Source organism: Callospermophilus lateralis, chromosome 6 (genome assembly GCF_048772815.1).
Source record: "Callospermophilus lateralis isolate mCalLat2 chromosome 6, mCalLat2.hap1, whole genome shotgun sequence".
NCBI classification, from domain to species: Eukaryota; Metazoa; Chordata; class Mammalia; order Rodentia; family Sciuridae; genus Callospermophilus; species Callospermophilus lateralis.
In genome coordinates, this window is record NC_135310.1 from 38,305,249 (window position 1) to 38,325,426 (window position 20,178).

Here is a 20,178-nt window from a genome sequence, read left to right on the forward strand (position 1 = left end):
TATTATTCATTTAAATATGAGCATGTTAGAATTCGAACTGGGTAGATGCATTAGCTGCAAACCATCTATTCTTGCACTGACTCTAAGCCCAGGGTTATAAACTTGCCAGATATTGCTTAGTTTTATTTTCATTTGAATAATGAACAGTTACCTACTCTCCTGCCTTTTAGCAAAACCTTTAAACCAGAAAACAAAACATTCTAAGCAGGGGTAAGAAAGGCATGGCTGTGAGCCTTAATTTTTAAAATTTAAAATAGCATAATCATACTTAGAAATTATCCTCTATTGATTCCATATAATATAGTGGTTATAGCATTGTTTGATAACATTTTGTCAGATCCATTCCTTCACATTTTCTTGTTTCTATGCCAAATGTAATTGTCAGGTAGAGCTATTATGATATTCTATAAACCTTGTAATTTAAAAAACTTATTTTGTATATTTTGAGGTTTCTGAGTTGTATTCACATTTTTATTAACTGGAAGCACGAATGTTTCTATTTTCACAGGAGGTTCATTTTTAACAGTTTGGAAGAAGGCCATGAATGTTTCAAAAATAACTCAGTTTCTTGGACGACTCATTATTAAAAATCTACTGTTAATACCTAATACTTAGTGGCTGGAACATGTTTCATTATGTTGATCAATTCAATTCATAATAAAAAGCAATAAATTGTTAAATCAATATTCTATGAAAGTTCATCTGGTTCCTTCTAGTCCCTTGAAGTTTAAGAATTTCTGAATTTAGCCAGTAATCTCTCCACCCCATTTTAACTATACATCCGCTTGAAGCCTAGTTAATCCTAAAGAATGTCAGACTTACATATGAATATGCAAATATCTATGTTTATGACAGGCAATACAACTTAAGGATTTAAATTTTTTATGTTTTTAAATTCGTGCATTATAATTATATACGTTAGTGGGATTCATTATGCCATATTCATTCATGCACAAAATAAAATTTGATCACTCTCATTCCCTAGTGTCTTCACTTTCCCTCCCCTCTTCTCTTCCCTGATCAACTTGCTCTACTTATCTCCATTACTGTTGTTGTTTTAATTAATGCCATCTACACCTATATATAAAAACTGGAGCTGGGTGTGGTGGCACATTCCTGTATTCCCAGAGGCTCATGAGGCTGAGGCAGGAGAATCACAAGTTCAAAGTCAGTCTCAGCAAAAACGAGGTGCTAAGCAACTCAGTGAGACCCTGTCTTTTAAGTAAAATACAAAATAGGGCTGGGGATTTGGCTCAGTGGTGGGATGTCCCTGAGTTCAATCTGTGGTACCTTCCCCATGACCTCCCACAAAAAAAAAAAAAAAACTACAAAAAACAAAAAACTGAATTTATTGTGATATATTTGTATATGGAATAGCATAATCTGGTAGATTTCATTCCCCAGTACTTCCCTGTGCCTTCCCTTTTATTCTCCCTCTCAATCCTCTACCCGTACTTTGTTAGTCTCCCTTTTGTTTTCATAAGATCCCTTTTCCATTTCTCCTTTTATGCATTTTCTCTCTATCTTCCACATACAAAAGAAAATATTCAACCATTCACTTTCTGAGTCTGGCATATTTTACTTAGCCTAATGATTTCCAGTGACATCCATTTGCAAGAAAATGACATAATTTCATCTCTTAATGACTGAGTAAAACTCAGTTGTTTATATATATCACATTTTCTATATCCATTCATCTCTTGACAAACACCTAAGCGGGTTCCATAACTTGGCTGCTGTGAATTACACTGCTATAAACATGGGTATGCCTGTATAACGAAGTATAGCATGCTGATTTTAGTTCTTTTGTATAAATAAAAAGGAGTGGGATGGCTGGGTCATGTGGTGATTCCATTCCTAGTGATTTGAGGAATATTCATATTGCTTCCAAAATGGCTGTACTCATTTGCAGTCCCACCTACAATTTATAAGGGCACATTTTCCCCACATTCTCACCAGCATTTATTGTTATTTGTATCCTTGATTGCCATTTTAATTGGAGTGAGATGAGATCTCAGTGTAGTTTTGATTTTCATTTCCCTGATTGCTAAGGAGAACATTTTTTTTTTTTTTTTTTGGTAAATTTGTTGGTCATTATCGTTTCTTCTTTTGAGAAATGTCTGTTTAGATCATTTGCCCATTTATTGATTGGATTATTTCTTTTAGTGATAGGTTTCTTCAGTTATTCCTATATTCTGAATATTAATCTCCTTTGGGAAGATAGCACCACGGATTTTCTCATGTTCTTTAAGCTCTCTCTTCATAGTCTTTATTGTTTCCTTTGCTCTGCAGAATCTTTTTAACTTGACACTATCCTACTGATTGATTCAGTTGACTTTTATGCAGATTGAGAAAGAGGGATCTTAGCTAGATATCCAGTTTTCTGAGCACCATTTGTTTAAAAGGCTGTCTTTTCCCAAAAATATGCTGTCTTTTTAAAAAATATATATTTATTTTTTAGTTGTAGTTGGACACAATACCTTTATTTTATTTATTTATTTTTATGTGGTGCTGAGGATCAAATCCAGGGCCTTGCACATGCTAGGCAAGCGCTCTACCGCTGAGCCACAACCTCAGCCCACAAAATATGGTTTTGACCCCTTTGTCAAGCATCAGATGACTTTATTTATGTTGATTTGTTTCCAAGTAAGTCTTTCATTACATTCCATTGTCTATTTTAATTGTCTATTTATGTCTACTTTAATGGAAAACCACCGTGATTTTCTTACTCTAGTTCTGAAGCATAATTGGAGATCAGGTATTGTGATACCTCCTGTACTGCTCTTTTGCTCAAAAGTGCTTTGGCTATTCTGGGTCTTTTATTTTTCCATATGAATTTTAGGACTGCATTTTTGTACATCTGTGAAGAATCTCATTGGTATAGTCATGTAGATTTCATTGAATCTGTATATCCATTTTGGTAATATGGCTCTTTTGTCCACCTGTATATTCAAGAACATAGGAAGTCTTTCCATCTTCTAAGGCACTCTTCAATTTCTTTCTTTAGTATTCTATTATTTTATTGTAGAGGTGTTTCACTTTCTTCATTGGATTTATTCTCAGATATTTTTACTTAATTAATTATTTTTGAGGCTATGGTGAATGAAATTGTTTTTCTGATTTTTTTTTCTCAACAAGCTCAGTATTGATGCACAAGGAAGCTTTTGATATTTGTTTTTTCAACTTGTACCCTGCTACTTTACTCTAAAAGTTTTCTTGTGGAGTTTTTTTGGGTCTTTATGTATAGGATCATATCATCAGCAAAGAGAGATAATTTGCTTCTTTTTCTATTGGTATTCCTTTACTTTTCTTTTCATATTAATCACTTTCGCTAGAGTTTCCAGTACTATGTTGAATAGAAGTGGTAAGAATAGACATTCTTGTCTTATTCCTCATTTTAGAGGAAATACTTTCAGTTTTTTGCCTTTTACTATGATGTTGGTTTTAGGATTGTCACATGCAGCCTTTATGATGTTGAGGTAAATTCCTATTTTCTTTAGTGTTTTTAAAACGAATGGGTGCTGTATCCAAAGAGACCACTACTTTCACCACTTGTGATTATTTGTGTATTTATTATGATATTTTTAAAGCATATTCTTATAAAGTTTTCATTTATCTTTAGCTTTAGGTATTGTCCTTTGAATCAGCACTGTGGAAAATAATGGTTTAGCCCACATTGTACCCAGTACACATTGAAGCCACTCATAACCAGTACTCTGTCTGTAGAGTTGTTTAGTAGTATGTTGATATTCAGAGTTTACATTATTTTGGCTGTAATCTCTATATCCTGTAATCTTTGGCCTGGAAAAATTTGATCATGGCCCTGGATGTTTAATTTCTTAGTAGTCCACTTATGAAACACTATTGCATTCCACACCAGCAAGGAATTGTCTTCTCAAGTTGCTAGAAGCTTCAAGAATCCCACCCACAATCTCTTCTTAAATAGTTGTGTTTCAGACCCACTTACAGGCATTGATTGTGATCCTGTGATGTCTACTACTACACTCTGGCGATTCTTTCTGCCCATTTTTTGTGTTGCATCACCCATTTCTAAATGTCATATCTCTGTATCTCTTGGTGTACATTGTTTTGGTTAGGGCACTCTAATCAATTCTGAACATGTAAATGATCAGTAAAATTGATGCACTGTATATATGAATGTGCACAGAGTAATACATACATGGCATACATTAAGGGAGTCTCAGTGGCAGGCCACTCCCCTGATGCTAGGCTCATGAGCAGCAGGCTGCTTACCCCATAGGCACAGCCCTAGGCATGAGGCCATGTGTTGCAGTCCCTGCGCTTGCTCCATAGCCCACTTCTTGATTGGTCGCTGCAAGGACAGTTAGCAGAAATTGCTTTGGTGGCTGTCTGTAATCTGCTTAGCTACTGCCTGAGTATATACACAGGGTAACTGAGCAATAAAAATCAGACCCGCTTCCTGCTTGGTCTCTGGATGTGTTGATTATCAACTCCACAGCCACACTCTCCTCTATCCTGTTGCATGGAGAGAGAGTCCACGCAATGAATAGACTTTATTCTATCATTATTAATGATTGAGGCTTTAGATCAGTACAGGAAACTACAATGGTAATTTTTAGCATCTTGGTGATTGCTCCATTAAATTTTAACTTCACTTTTGCTGTTGAAAAGTCTATATACAGTCAATGGCATATCCTTTCTATGAAACCTCTCCCTCCTACTCATTAGTTTTCCCTACTGTTTGCTATTTTTTTCTGGTGTATCTTTCCCATGGTGGAGGCTCCTGAGGTATCTGGTTAACTGAGTCATCCAGCCATACATGTTTAAAAGTAGCACTTAGAAGCTTTGAGCTGGTATCAATGACCTTATCCTTTGAGTTTCTCCAGTTTCTCCAGAAGAGGGACTTTCAGACACCTGCAGGGAAATTGATGACCTGGCTGCTGATATTCTTAAAGTCAACAGAGGGAAGACAGAGCTAGTGGGTGGGTCTCAGCATCCTGGAAACTTGACACAGTCCCTCCCTTCTACTGTGACAAGTTGACCCTCTACCCTACCCACCCCAGAGTGAACAGCAGGTCCCCATGTGACTGTGTGCATGCTTACTTGTGCACTTCCCACCTCCCTGACTCTAGCCTCCTGTTTCTCCCAGAAGGCAAGGTCCTGCCTTAAATGAGGGAGAATTTTATAAATTGTATCAGCATTAATTGTGAGCTTTCCTCTATGTTTGAGGGATTTAAATTATTATTTTTATTTTCCAGCTTTTACATTTTATAGCTTCTTTTTTGTTTTCTGCATCTATTTCTTCTTATCGTCATTTTAATGGGGATTTGGAGGGCAGAAAATGTATAACTCTCTGTCATAATTGGCATTTTTACTCAAAAAAAAAAAAACCTTTAACATAGAACATTCTTCTCTGTTGATAATTGGGATCATTTCACAACAGCTGTATTATGGATACATTTACGGCTCACTATTTATTCAGGTTACAATACACATTGTCTACTAATCTACCTCACTTGAAAGTTTGATAATAGCTCCTCAGGCAGTTTGAATCTGTCCAAAGGTCGACAGGTGAAAGGCAAATCTCTCTGTGATGACTACCATGGAAGATTCCAAATGTCTGTTTAGGTGTCCTCTCATTTGTCAATCTGCCAGTTGACAAGACCTCTGGTTGTCAAGTTCTGTGGACTGTTTTGAAGGTTCTAAGCTGTTGAGAGTTCCTTGAAATAAAGTAATATTGTATAGAATAAGATCTTTATTTGGATTTCTATAGATCTGATTTTCAAATCTTGATTCCATTTGACCTGGGATTCCAAAGAGTAAAACATCCCATTTTCTCAATTTTAAAATGGCAGCTAAACAGAGTAATAACTCCAGTTTCTTATTTTAAAATGGCAATAGTAATGGTATATGCCACACTGAGTATTTTGGGTGATTAATTAACAAACACATGCATCAAGCTTAACCAACCACTGGTACATGGGATACATGCAGGATATAGAATCTTTTACCACACAACAAGAGGCAGGGAGAAGAATAGTAATGAACATGGGTTTTAAGGGATATTGTCAGGGTTAAAACCTGGCTCTGCAGTTGTTTTTTGTTTGTTTGTTTATGTGTGTGACCCAGTATTTTGTTAACTTTGTTGAAGAAAAACAAATAAACAACTATGACAACAACAAAAAACAGCAGTAGGATCCACACTATTAAACCTTAAGTGTCAGAGCATGGTGCTTCCGGCTCAACGTGTGCTGGTTCAACAGGGCGGCTCTGCTGGTTTTTTCTGGCCTCACTCTCAGGTGTGTTGACTCTGACCAGCCCCAGCAAGGGTGGCTGGGGAAGCTCAGCTCTATCAGGCAGGACTGGATATTGTCCACAGTGGTGGCATAGTTGAAAAAAAGAAATCAGATATGGAAATCCCTTATGCTTCATCAAGTCAGTTAATACCATGTAGTCCAAATCAAGTTATAAGACTGAGCAAAGGGAAGGAGGTTCTTCCAGTATCTCACCCGATGTAGGGAGAAGGGTTACTGGAAAGTCATATTAAAAAAGAAGGGATTATAAGAAGTGAAGAAGAATCGGAGCTACAACGTCTAGTCTGGCAAACAGCCTTACAATCTTATCAATTACTTTTTTCAGGAAAAAAATATTAAGAAGTGTTTATTGAAGTGAGACAACATGAATTCTCTGTGGCCCACATAAACTCCAGTAAAGCTCTGTGGTCTTGTGTTCTGAGACTGACTGGCTCGTGTATGTCTATGTTTTTAATTTGTGAGAAATAATTGAAGCTTATTCTTAATTTGTATAGCCACATTCTGTGTCACTTATTAGCTTCACTGAACAAAAAAAAATCATTCAAATGAATCATTTTCAAAGTTTTTTTTTTTTTTTGGATTTCTCTTTTGCTCATGTGTCCTGTGTATTTTAAACTAGTTCCCCATTTCTTTTCCCCTCTCGCTCCCTTGCAATTTGTTCATTATGCTGTTACTAAGGATTAGTGGCTCTTACTTGAAATCCATATAAAGTGACATTTCTTTTCATTTTTATTTGATAGAAAACTGATGTATCAAGAATACTGAATCCACTTGGGCGTGGTGGTGCATGCCTGTAATCCCAGTGGCTTGGGAGGCTGAGACAGGAGGACCTCGAGTTCAAAGTCAGTCTCAGCAAAAGCAAAGCTCTAAGCATCTCAGTGACACCCTCTCTCTAAATAAAATACAAAATAGGGCTGGGGATGTGGCTCAGTGGTCAAATGTCCTTGAGTTCAATCCCCAGTAAACATCTCCCCCCCAAAAAAGAAGAACTCTAAATCCAATTCCAACCCTGTCTTCAAGGATTTATGCCTGGCCACTCTACCAATTTAGGTTGGGGACAGGGAAGATCCCACCAATAAGGGAGTGAAGGCAATAGAAAGTGTCATCTGTTATGTTACAGTTTATTTAACACTGATGAGCATAGGAAATCTTCTGTTTGGTAGATCCTACATGGGTGCTGTCAAAATAAAATTAGATGGGCAGGTTTCTAAAAGTTAGAATCTAATGTCATAATACCTTTAAATATGTAGATGACATCACAAAAATATAGGGGAGAAAGTGATTAATTTTATCTCAGATGGGCTCCAAACATTGAGAAGGAGGTAACACCTTTGATGAGACTTGAAAGAGAATGTTCCTGGTGAGTCAAGTGGGGAGGGTGCAAGGTTTATTTATGGGGGACAAGAATGTGTGGGAAACAGCAATGTGTTCAGTGTACTCATAGGGACAGGAGCCAAGAAATACACAACTACGAAACTATTACATTTGTAAACTGTAATGATTTGACCTTATTGGTGAATGGTAAAATCCCTAGGAGTTTTCCTTCCATAAAAACAAAATAGAACAGAGACTGGGGATATATATAACTCAATTGGTAGAATGCTTACCCAGCATGCACAAGGCCCTGGGTTCAATTCCCAGCATCACACACACACACACACACACACACACACACACACACACAAAACAAAAAACAAAAACCTTGAAAATTAGACCAAAAAATCAGATATATATTTTTATGATGTTCAAAATTTGGTGATCATTGTTGTGTGTGTGTGGGGGGGGGGTTGGAGGGGTGCTACTGAGGATTGAATCCAGAGGTGCTTTACCACCGAGCTACATCCCTAGCCCTTTTTTAATTTTTTAAGTCAGAGTCTCGGGCCTCTCTAAGTGCTGAGGCTGGCCTCAAACTTGCAATCTTCATGCCTCATCTCCTGAGCAAAATTTGATGACTTTGATAAAATCAACAGAAGATGTCTTAGTCCAACAAAAATTTGATATTTATCTCTACATTGACAAATGGCATGATTTACATATGGTCTTCTACCACATTATTCTATGGCATTCAACTTATTGTGCCTAACTTAAAGAGACAAAATGAGAAACAAACATTAACAATAGATGTGGCAATCCTGCCTATATTTTAAGATTTTTTTGTATTTTAATTTGTTTTAATTCGTTATACATGACAATAGAATGCATTTAAACATATCATACACAAATAGAGCACAACTTCTCATTCCTCTGGCTGTACATAGTGCAGAGTCACACAAGTAGTGTAATCATACAAGTATGTAGGTTAATAATGTCCGTCTTATTCCACTGTCCTTCCCATCCTCATAGCCCCTCCCCTCCCCTCACTCCCCTCTGAACAATCCAAATTTCCTTCATTCTTCCCTACTCCTCCCCCCATTATGGATCAGCATCCACTTATCAGAGAAAATATTCAGCCTTTGTTTTAGGGGGGTTGGCTTATTTTGCTTAGCATGAGATTCTCCATCTCCATCCATTTACCTGCAAATGCCATTATTTCATTTTTCTTTAAGGCTGAGTAATATTCCATTGTGTATATGTATCACATTTTCTTTATCCATTCATATGTTGAAGGGCACTTAGATTGGTTCCATTGTTTAGCTATATAGACTGAGCTACTGTAAATGTTTATGTGGCTGTGTTACTGTAGTATGATCATTTAAAGTCTATTAGGTATAAACTGAGGAGTCGGTTAGCTGGGTCAAATGGTGGTTGCATTCCAAGTGTTCTGAGGAATCTATATACAGCTTCCCATAGTAGTTGCACTAATTTTCAGTCCCATCAGCAATGTATAAGTAAACCTTTCTCCCCACATCCTTCCCAACATTTGTTGTTGCATGTATTCTTGATAATTGCCATTCTGACTGGAGTGAGATGAAATCTCAGTGTAGTTTTGATTTGCATTTCTCTAATTGCATATGGCCTTCTACCTCATTATTCTATGGTAAACATTTTTCATATATTTGTTGATCAATTGTATTTCTTCTTCTGTGAAGTGTCTGTTCAGCTTCTTAACCATTTATTGATTGGGTTTTTTTGTTGTTGTTTTTTGGGGGGTTTTTTGTTTTGTTTTTTGGTGTTAAGTTTGTTTGAATTCTTTATATATCCTGGATATTAATGCTCTATCTGTGGTGCGTGTGGTAAAAATTTTCTCTCATTCTGTAAACTCTTTCCTTACATTATTGATTGTTTCCTTTTATGAGAAGAAACTTTCCAATCCATTTATTGATTCTTGACTTTATTTCTTGTGCTTTAGGAGTCTTGTTAAGGAATTTAGTACCTAAGCTGACATGATGATGATTTGGGCCTACTTTTTCTTCTGTTAGGCATAGGGTCTCTGTTATAGTGCCTTTGATCCACTTTGAATTTTGTTCAGGGTGAGAGATAGGGGTTTAATTTCATTTTGCTACATATGTATCTCCAGTTTTCCCAGCACCATTTGTTGAAAAGGCTATCTTTTCTCCAATGTATGGTTTTTAATCCTTTGTCTAGTCTGAGATAACCATATTTATGTGGGTTTGTCTCTGTGTCCTCTATTTTGGTTTCCATGTCTACTTTGATGCCAACACCAGGCCATTTTTGTTACTATTGCTCTATAGTATAGTTTAAGGTCTGGTTTCTGATGCTTCCTGATTCACTCTTCTTGCTAAGGATTACTTTGGCTATTCAGGGTCACTTATTTTCCAAATGAATTTTATGATGGCTTTTTTTAGTTTTATGAATAATGTCATTGAGATTCTAATAGCTATTGCATTAAATCTGCATAACACTTTGGTAGTATGGCCATTAACAATATTAATTCTATTTTAAAAATTTATACTCAAATAAAATAGAAAATCTCAAAGACATTGACAAATTTCTAGTGACATATGTTCTACCCAAACCGAATCAGTAGGATATACACAATTTAAACAGATCAGTTTCAATCAATAAAATAGAAGATGCCTTCAAAAGCTTACAAACAAACAAAAGACCAGGAGTGGATGGATTCTCAAACAAGTTCTATAATATCTTCAATGAAGAATCAACACCAATACTCCTCAAATTATTCCATGAAATAGAAAATGAGGAAACCCTTTCAAAATAATTTTATGAGGCTAGTATTAACCTGATACTAAAACCAGATAAAGACACATCAAGGAAAGAAAATTTCAGACCAATATTCCTGATGAACATGGGTACAAAATTTCTCAATAAAATTCTAGCAAATAACATACAAAAACATATTAAAAAGAGAGTGTACCACAATCAAGTGGGGTTCATTTGAGGGATTGTTTCAACAAACAGAAATCAATAAATGTAATTCATCACATCAATAGACTTAAAGACAAGAATCATATGATCATCTCAATAGATGCAGAAAAAGCATTTGAGAAATATAGCACCCTTTCATATTCAACACTCTAGAAAAACTAGGGGTAACAGGAACATATCTCAACATTGTAAGAGCTATCTATGATAAACTGAAGTCCAATATCAATACAAATGGAGAAAAATTGAAAGCATTCTCTCTGAAAATTGCAACAAGACAGGGATGCCCCCTTTTACCTCTTCTATTCAACATTGTCCTTGAAACTATAGGCAGAACAATCAGACAGATAAATGAAATTAAAGGGATACAAATAGGAAAAAAACTCAAACTATCCCTATTTGCTGATGACATGATTCTGTATTTAAAAGACCCAAAAATTTATACCATAAAACTTCTAGAGTTTATAAATGAATTCAGCAAAATAGCAGGATATATAGTCAATACACATAAATCAAATGCATTTCTATACATCCAGTGATGAATCCACTGCAAGAGAAATTACTAAAACTATCCTATTCACAAGAGCCTCAAAAAATAAAATACTCGGGAGTCAACAAAAGAGGTGAAAGGCCTCTACAATGAAAACTACAGAACACTAAAGAAAGAAATTAAAGAAGACCTTAGAAGATGGAAACATCTCCCATGTTATTATATTTTCAGTTTTGAATAGCTATCTTCACATCTCCTGAGGTACAGAAAATAATATCACATTATAAAAACTATATTCTAAATAGTGAAATTATAATGTTATTTATTGGCACTAGGGTTGAGATTCTGAGGTTACTGATTGTTATTGTATACTTTGTCCACTTGGCCTTCAGATTGTTCTACACCAGAAAATCTTTTTGAAGGAAGTTGTATGTGCCTTTGGAGAATTTAGCTGCAACCTCTCTTCTTACAGCCATTAGAGTATATCACTTCTAGTGCACTGCTACCTCAAATCCCTGTTTCTACTGACATAGCCAAATTCATCTGTGATTTTACTCAATTTCACAATAGTCCTGTTTAGTTTAAGTATTTTTGTAGTGTGGGTAGATACACAGGTAATATATTTTGAAAGAATACTTAAAAATCAATGTTATGTTGAACAGAGGAATAAATAACAATAAAATTGGAATTTTAGACTTACAACATACTTCAGAAAGAAAATTAATTATTTCCTGTGGACATCCATTCCATCCTTTACCAATAGTCACTCTTGATATATGGCAGGAATATTTAAGGAACACATATTTTGGTCCTCACACTCGTGTCCTGTCCTTTCATCTAGAGCTCATACTGCAACTTGGAGTGTACACATCAACAGAAGCACACTTTTGTACCACACAGATATATATATATATATATATATATATATATATATATATATATATATATATATATATATTATTTTGCAAATTGAATATGTTCTAAAAATCTTCCTACTGTGTTCTTAATTACTAAAAAGATCAAATAATTTAAAAAGAAATGCTACAAAAATTAACAAAATTACTAGCAATTTGGCTTACCTAGATTTCTTTGCTTCAACTGCTGTTTGTCAAGGACAAAGTCTTTTGCTCTGGCTTTTTGAGTGCTGGATTTCCTTTCAGAGTGAAAAATGGACACTATAATTTCAAGTTTGAAAATCATCATATCATCCCTCTTTCCCATATTTACACTGAAACATTAAACCCAACTAAAAACATAATTATATTATTAGAGTTGTCAAAAGCAAAGAATTTGTAACAATCTAAAAAACATAAATGAAGAAATTGCCAGAAATTAATTATGTATTTTTTAAAACCTTTGCATTATGTGAAATAATGAAACAACCAAACATGTTAAAAGTTGGTGCAATTTATGTCCTTATTATGAAGTCAAGGCTCCAAGCTGCACTGTCAGTTAGCAGTAAAGAAGCTTTCCTTCAGAAAATTATTAGTTGACCAAGTCTCCTTCCATCAGCAGAAATCCTGTCTGAAACTTTTCCTCAGAAAATAAGGTTATCTGATTCATTATGTTTCATAGATGTGTTGTGTTTCACTTAATGAATTTACTGTAAGTGTGGGTTAGCCAATCGCACAACTGTGTCATTCTATGCATATTCTCTTTGCACAATTTGTGATTTTATCACTAAATCCACACAAAGGAAATAAAAACTGGTAGGTCAGATATTGCCAAATAGCTTTGCCAGTTATGCAATAATGATATGCCACGTTTACTTTTCATAGTATCATTTTTGATCTTACCACTAAATTGAAGTAATATGAAGAGATCAAGTATTGCTAATTGCTACTAAAAAAGCTTATAAGTAATAATTTTGTATTTTTTCCAGTTCATTGTTTATGTGGAAAATTTTAATGAAGACACAAGTTGCAAGGAAGTTAATTCTAGAGGTTGTTGAAACAGTTTTTAAAGTTTTAATTAAAATCTCTAGAATTGATTGATAAGTAAAAAGCAACCTTCTCATATTCAAAATAAGTAGTTTCATAAAATTAATATGACCATAACCACATAACTTTATAAGTTCTAATGTTTTAACTTATGTGTTAAATATTTGTCTGTGCATTCCTAACTTTTAAATTTATATTTATAACATGATTATTTTGCTTAAGCAATAAATCTTGTTTTTAAAATTCATAAATACTTAAATGGTTTAATATCTAAGAATATTGGATGCAGCAACCAAAAAAAATGACCAAGAAATTAATAAACAGATATTAAACTTATGGCTCTTTTGGTTGCTATCCTATATGACCTGGTTTCATTAATCTTAGAGCAATATGTCTTGTTGACTTATACCAACCACTAGAACAATTGAAATAAATACTCACAGCCAATTTAAAACTTATAAAACAAGAACAATTTTAGAGGAGTTAGAACACATTACCTAACTAATTTTCTGCTTGTTTTGGTAGACGACATGTTTACTATGGCGTGACAGAATTCCCTTCTTTGATCCAAAGTCAATAATAAACACTTGAGGTAGGACATGATTTCCACAGCTGTCAGGAAGCTTTCATATGAAGGTTTTCCAGGGCCTCATCCAGAGAAATAGAGTTGGATGAATTTGGTGGTTTCAATGGCACAAACACCGATGTAAGAAAAATGTAGTTTAAATTTCAACTCCTGCTTTCCAATTGACCTGGAGCATTTTTTAGTATGGGCCATATCTCTATTTACATACTGTTAGAATGGTGGCTATAAAATCTACTTTGCAAGATTATTTTGAGGGGTCAATAAAAATATAAAGTGGCTAATATTCTTCACAATATGTACTAGACATCCATAAAAAGAAGCAACTGTCAAAAATATTGAGCTGAGAGATGGATATATGCTCCATTTGTAAAAAAGCAAAAACATCTGTGTAACCAAGACCATGAATAAGTTTTTGTTCAATCCAAAAACACAGACAGGATTTCCTGATAGCAGAAAACAATGGAATCAGTGTTCTAAATATCTTCGGAAGTCTTCTCCCCAAATCAGGCAAAATAACTTTGCATCTATGGAATGTCAATTTAATACTAAACCCTTAACATCACATAAAGACAGACAATGCTGAAATAGAGAAATAACTCAAATTATCTTTAGCACTTAGGGAAATGCCAGTTAGAATGGTAGTCTTCAAGTATACAAATAATAATACTTGCTGGAGAGGATATAGAGAGAAAAGAATACTTTCACATTGTTAATGGGATGTAAATTAGTACAACCACTAAGGAAATCAGTATGGAGATTCCTCAAAAGACTAGGAGTGGAACCACAATTTGGCCCAGCTATACCACTCTTAGATGTTTATTCTAACAAATTAATCATACTAGAGTAATACGTGCATCCATATTTATAGCAGCACAATTCACAACAACCAAACTATAGAACCAGCTTAGGTGTCCATCAACAGATGAATGAATAAAGAACATGTAGTATATATATGTATGTATGTATACACACACACACACAGACACACACACACACACAATGGAGTTTTATTCAACCATAAATAAAAATGAAATTATGTCATTTGCAGGAAAAATGGGTAGAACTAGCCACCATTATATTAAGCAAAATAAGTCAAATTCAGAAGGTCAAAGGTCTTATGTTTTCTCTCAGTGGAAGCTAAATAGAAAAAAGGAAAAAAAGGTGGGGGTATTTCATAAAAATCAAAGGGAGATCAGTAGAGGAAAGAGAACTAAGGGTAGGAGTTAGGGAGGTGAAGGGGAAGTGCTGGGGAGTGACATTGGCAATTTATATTGCTATATTTTGTGCATGTATAAATATATAACAAAAAATCTTATCATTATGTACAACTATAATAAAAAATGTGGAAATAAAACCAGAAGAAATAAAAAGAAATTAAATAATAAAAGCCTAGTCCCATAGGTTTCTACTTCATCTCACCAAGCAAAGGGAGGTTGGAGAAAATCATGGGTAAAGACTTAGGTAGGAGGGACACTAGTGAAGGAGCCTGACAGTGGGGTGGAGGGACCACCAGAATCATTAAACACAAACTGATATGAAAATAAACTGTTTGGGACTGATTGACAGTACATGTTGTTATTGAGAAAAGAGCATTTTAGTAAAAAGAGCAAATCATCTTAACCAAGTCCTGAAGTTTGACATCTACAGTGACATATTAATACTGCCAACCTCTTAGTTATGAATTGAGAAGGTCACTTAGCTTTTCTGTGGTATTATTGTCAAAAGTGGATAATGCCAGTATTCTAGTTATTCTTTATATATCTGACATAATATTCCAGTTCACCTCTGTTTCTCTTTGAGCATTTTCTTTATGCACCTTTGGCTCTCTGCAGACTTTCAGATCTATAATCATATGTGCCCCAAAATATCACTTTCCTCAAAACATATTCCAAGCCTCTTTTAGTCAGTTTTTTTCATTGTTGTTCCTAAAAGACCTGACAAGAACAATTTTAGATGAGGTCAAGTTTAGTTGAGGGCTCAGGGTTTCAGAGGTCTCAATCAATAGACAGCCAACTCCATTTCTCAGGGCTTGAGAGTTGAAATGAGGCTGAACATCATGGTGGAAGAGTGTGAAGGAAGGACTCAGTTCACATGATTATAAAGGAACCAGAGAGAGACTCCATTCACCAAATACAAAATATACCCCAAAGGAACTCCTCCACTGACCCACCGCCTCCAGCCACACCTTACCCACCTTCAGCTACCACCAGTTAATCCCATCAGGGATCAATTCACTGATTGGGTTAAGGCTCTCATAACCCAATCATTTCTCCTCTGAATCTTCTTGCATTGTCTCACATCTGAGCCTTTGGGGAACACATCACAACCAAACCATAACAAAGCTTAAGAATGTTTATTACTTTATATGTTTACATGTCCATGAGAACATATAAACATGACTTACCTATATATATCTAAATTTATAAGAGAGAGATTTTATGTACCTGAAAGAAAACAATATAATTATTGCCTATATCAATTGTCATCTCTAGTTCAATCAACTATGACACTATTTACAGGCCACTATTGGGCAGATAATGAGTAGGCAAATGTCCATTAGAAATGTAGACACTGAAAGACACCCAGTTCCTCCTTTCACTAGCCTTTTCTGAGGAATCTACTGCATGACAATCTCATTTAAACGAGAAACTATTGGTAAAATTGGGAGAATGATGAATAGGGAACATTAAATATTTTAAATTGCCTATGTAAAAAATATGAGAACAAGTATGAAGAATAATTTTAAATGACATATATTCTGACACAATGTTTTCAATGTAAGTAATAAAAATAGAGGGAGAAGAATACTGATTAGAAATGTAAAATCCTCATTGATCATTCCACATTGGGGAGTAAAATGGTGTAATTTAAAATGGTTCAATGAAATATTACAATGTCAATTAGAAAAAAAAATCACCAAAGGCTTGAAAAGCATATAAGTGTTGCCATTAGATCATAGTGAAAATGAAATATAAAAGTTAGACATAATCAGATGAGAAGGAAGGAAGGTAGGAGATAAAGAGGGAACAAGTGAAAAGGAGATAGTGATCACAAGAGAAAAATATGCCAATGTTAAGAAGAAACATATAAGCATGTTATTGAGTGTTAAGGAACTTGGCATGAAGTAAGAAGAGCTTTTTAAATGGACACACAGAACCAAACTTCAGTTCCCTGATGTACATAAGAAAAACATCTAAATATCACCAGGGCATCTCAAAGGTGACTCTACCATGGATTTTCTCTTCTTTAGCTCTTCTTTTGAACAGATATGCACCAGAATCTCCCCTTTTAGCTTTCCTAGAAGAAAAATAAAATGAAGCTTATGTAGACAGAGACACAACATTTTATATATTTATGGTGGTCCCTGGGATTCACTGATTACATTTAGTTGGTAAAAGATTATATAAAGCACCAACAAACATGCCAAATATTGAACTATGCACTGTTATATAAAGACACATTAGTTTGTTTCTTGCTTATGGGTGAGGCAGACATATTTACAAACCAATTTATCCAGATAAAAGACATCAATGATAATACATGAAAGTATAAAATGTCATCTGAACACAATTGGAACTCAGACAAATGAAAATCCATGTTAATGAGGCAGATATTTTATGATAAACAAAAGGATGTGTTAATGTTTGACAGAAATCAAGGGCAGGAAATAGCATTTCTGAAGGGCAACTTCAGAAATTTTTGCAGAACTATGGCAATAGAAAATTGCCATAGTCTGGCTGGGCACAAATAATGGAGCCTCCAAAAAGCCTTGTAGGTTCAAACAGCAACTCTTTATTCCCAAATTCTCACCGGCACTCTTCACACACTTTCCGGGAACACACTCCCTCCACCGGGCTCCGCGCCAATTCTCCTGGAACCCCAGCGAGAACTCAATGGGAACTCCAAAGTGGCGGGCACCTGAGGCAGCAGGGTCCACCCTAATCCCAGAGCCGCCCTATTCCCCGGATCAGGGTCACTTTTCAACCATTCCCTCTAGCAAAATGCCAGGCGTCATTCCAACTAAACTATGGCTCTCAACAGAAAATATCACAGTGGAATCCAAGACTTATTTTGCTATGTTTGAGGTTATGTGCAGAAATTGTTATAAATAAGTCCATTAAGGTAGGTACTGAATGAGGTCATGAAACCTGACATATAGCTTAATAAGGAAAAGATCAAGAGTTTTAATGATGGGAGTGATATGGGCCAATACATTATCCTTAGCCAATATGTTATTAGTTATATCTAGATCAGAGGAGAGCAATCTCTGGATCAGGGACAAATCCAAATATCCATTGTTTTCATGAATAAAAGTCATGTGAATGCTCCATACTAATTCATTTATATATTGTTAATTGCATTTTTGCCCTAGAAGGGCAGAAGGCAGCAACTGTGATAAAGAACTAATGATCCAAAGAGCTTAATGTATTTACAAATTTGCCCTGTGTATAAAAAGTTGGATAATACCTACTATAGGTAAATAAGCCTGAAGGATGTAACAAAAACTTTTTCTGGAAAAGATATCTGGAGACTGTATGATCAGATATTAAAGTTTACTGTATATCCATAGTCTTTGTAGATATGAGCACTGGGTGATGCATAAGATGACAGATAACTAGCTTGTTGAAATACAAATTTTAAAAGAATTTCTGAATTAAGAAATAATATAGTTTACTCTTTATTTATTCAAAAATATATAATAAATGTGGCACTTTAGAACAGAGGAACAGAACTATTAGATTTATGCAATTGATTAACTATAGTCCATTGATTAACTATGGAAAAATAAGCAAAAATCACATCTTTTATCCAACTTTACATGAAAATGAATTTTATGAACTCTTCAACTATTTTATTTTGCTAATATAACTTAAAAATGTAAAACATCTTTTTTAAAGCTTATGCAGGAAAGATTTTGATGTAACTTTATTGACATTAATGAATTTATCTTTAAATAATAAGATATATCTGTTGTGGTATTTTGTACAATTGTTTAAAAATAAACTAAAATTTTGCTCATTAAAATTAAGTAAGTAGATAGATAGATATTGATAGATCTGAAAAGTAAATGAATTATTTAATGATAAATCTCTTGGGAGCCTCAAAGACCTGGGGAGGCAATCCCCTCCTGAGGATTAGGTAATTCCTGGAGGTTAGACAATTTGCCATAAACATGCCTTTTCTGTGCAAATAGTCCAATCCAAAGCCATGCCCCACCTCATTCTTTTTTTAAATTTTAATTTGTTATATATGACAGCAGAATGCATTACAATTCATATTACACATATAGAACACAATTTTTCATATTTCTGGTTGTTCACAGAGTCACATGTTTGCATCTTTATACATGTACTTAAGGTAATGATGTCCAACTCATTCTACTGTCTTTCCTATCCCCATGCCCCCTCCTTTTTATTCCCTCCTATTTGTATCTAGTTTGTCTAATCCTTCCACACTCCTCCCCACCCAACCTCATTATGAATCAGACTCCTTATAGCATAGAAAACATTTGGGAATTTGGGGGACTGGCTTACGTCACTTAGAATTATATTCTGCAAATCCATCCATTTACCTGCAAATGCCATGATTTTATTATCTTTTAGTGCTGAACAATATTCCATTACATGTATATACCACATTTTCTTTATCCATTCATCTACTGAAGGGAATCTAGGTTGTTTCCACAGTTTAGCTGTTGTGAATTGTGCTGCAATAAACATTGATGTGGCTGTGTCCCTGTAGTATGCTGTTTTTAAGTCTTTTGGGTGTAGACTGAGGAGTGGAATAACTGGGTCATTATGGTGGTTCCATTCCCAGTTTTCCAAGGTTTCTCCATATCGCTTTCCAGATAGTTTGCACCAATTAATAGTCCCACCAGAAATGTATTAGTGTCCTTTTTTCCCACATCCTCAACAACACTTATTGTTGTTTGTATTCTTAATAGCTGCCATCCTGACTAGAGGGATATGATCTTAGAGTAGTTTTGATTTACATTCTTCTAATTGCTAGAGATTTGAACATTTTTTCATGTATTTGTTGATTGATTATATATCATCTTTTTAAAAGTTCCTGTTCAGTTCCTTGGCCCATTTAGTGATTGTGTTATTTGGGTTTTTCTGATATTAATTATTGAGTTCTCTATATATCCTAGAGATTAGTGCTCTATCTGATGTGTGTATGTGTGTGTGTGTGTGTGTGTGTGTGTGTGTGTGTTTGTGTGGTAATTTCTCCCAAAATGTAGGCTTTCTATTGATTTCACTGATTGTGTTTTTTGTTTTTTGTGGGGTTTTTTGTTTGTTTGTTTTTGCTGAGAAGAAGCTTTTGAGTTTGAATCCATCCCATTTATTGATTCTTGATTTTAATTTTTGTGCTATAAGAGTCTTATTCAGGAAGTAGGGGCATAATCTGATAAAATGGATATTTGGGCCTATTTTTCATCTATTAGATGCACAGTCTCTGGTTTAATTCCTCGGTCCTTGATCCACTTTGAGCTGAGTTTTGTGCATGGTGAGAGATAGGGGTTTAATTTCATTTTGTTGCATATGAATTTCCAGTTTTCCCAGTGCCATTTGTTGAAGAGGC

At 34.8% G+C, this 20,178-nt stretch overlaps 1 protein-coding gene across 1 annotated transcript in view; it reads right to left on the reverse strand.

The window, feature by feature from the left end:
* Positions 1-5,625: 5,625 nt before the first annotated feature.
* Positions 5,626-20,178, reverse strand: part of LOC143401828 (protein LEG1 homolog) — a 52,174-nt gene continuing 37,621 nt past the window's right edge. The window contains exon 6 of the mRNA XM_077109721.1: positions 5,626-5,702. Coding sequence (XP_076965836.1) covers positions 5,626-5,702 — 77 coding nt within the window. The remainder of the gene's footprint in view (positions 5,703-20,178) is intronic.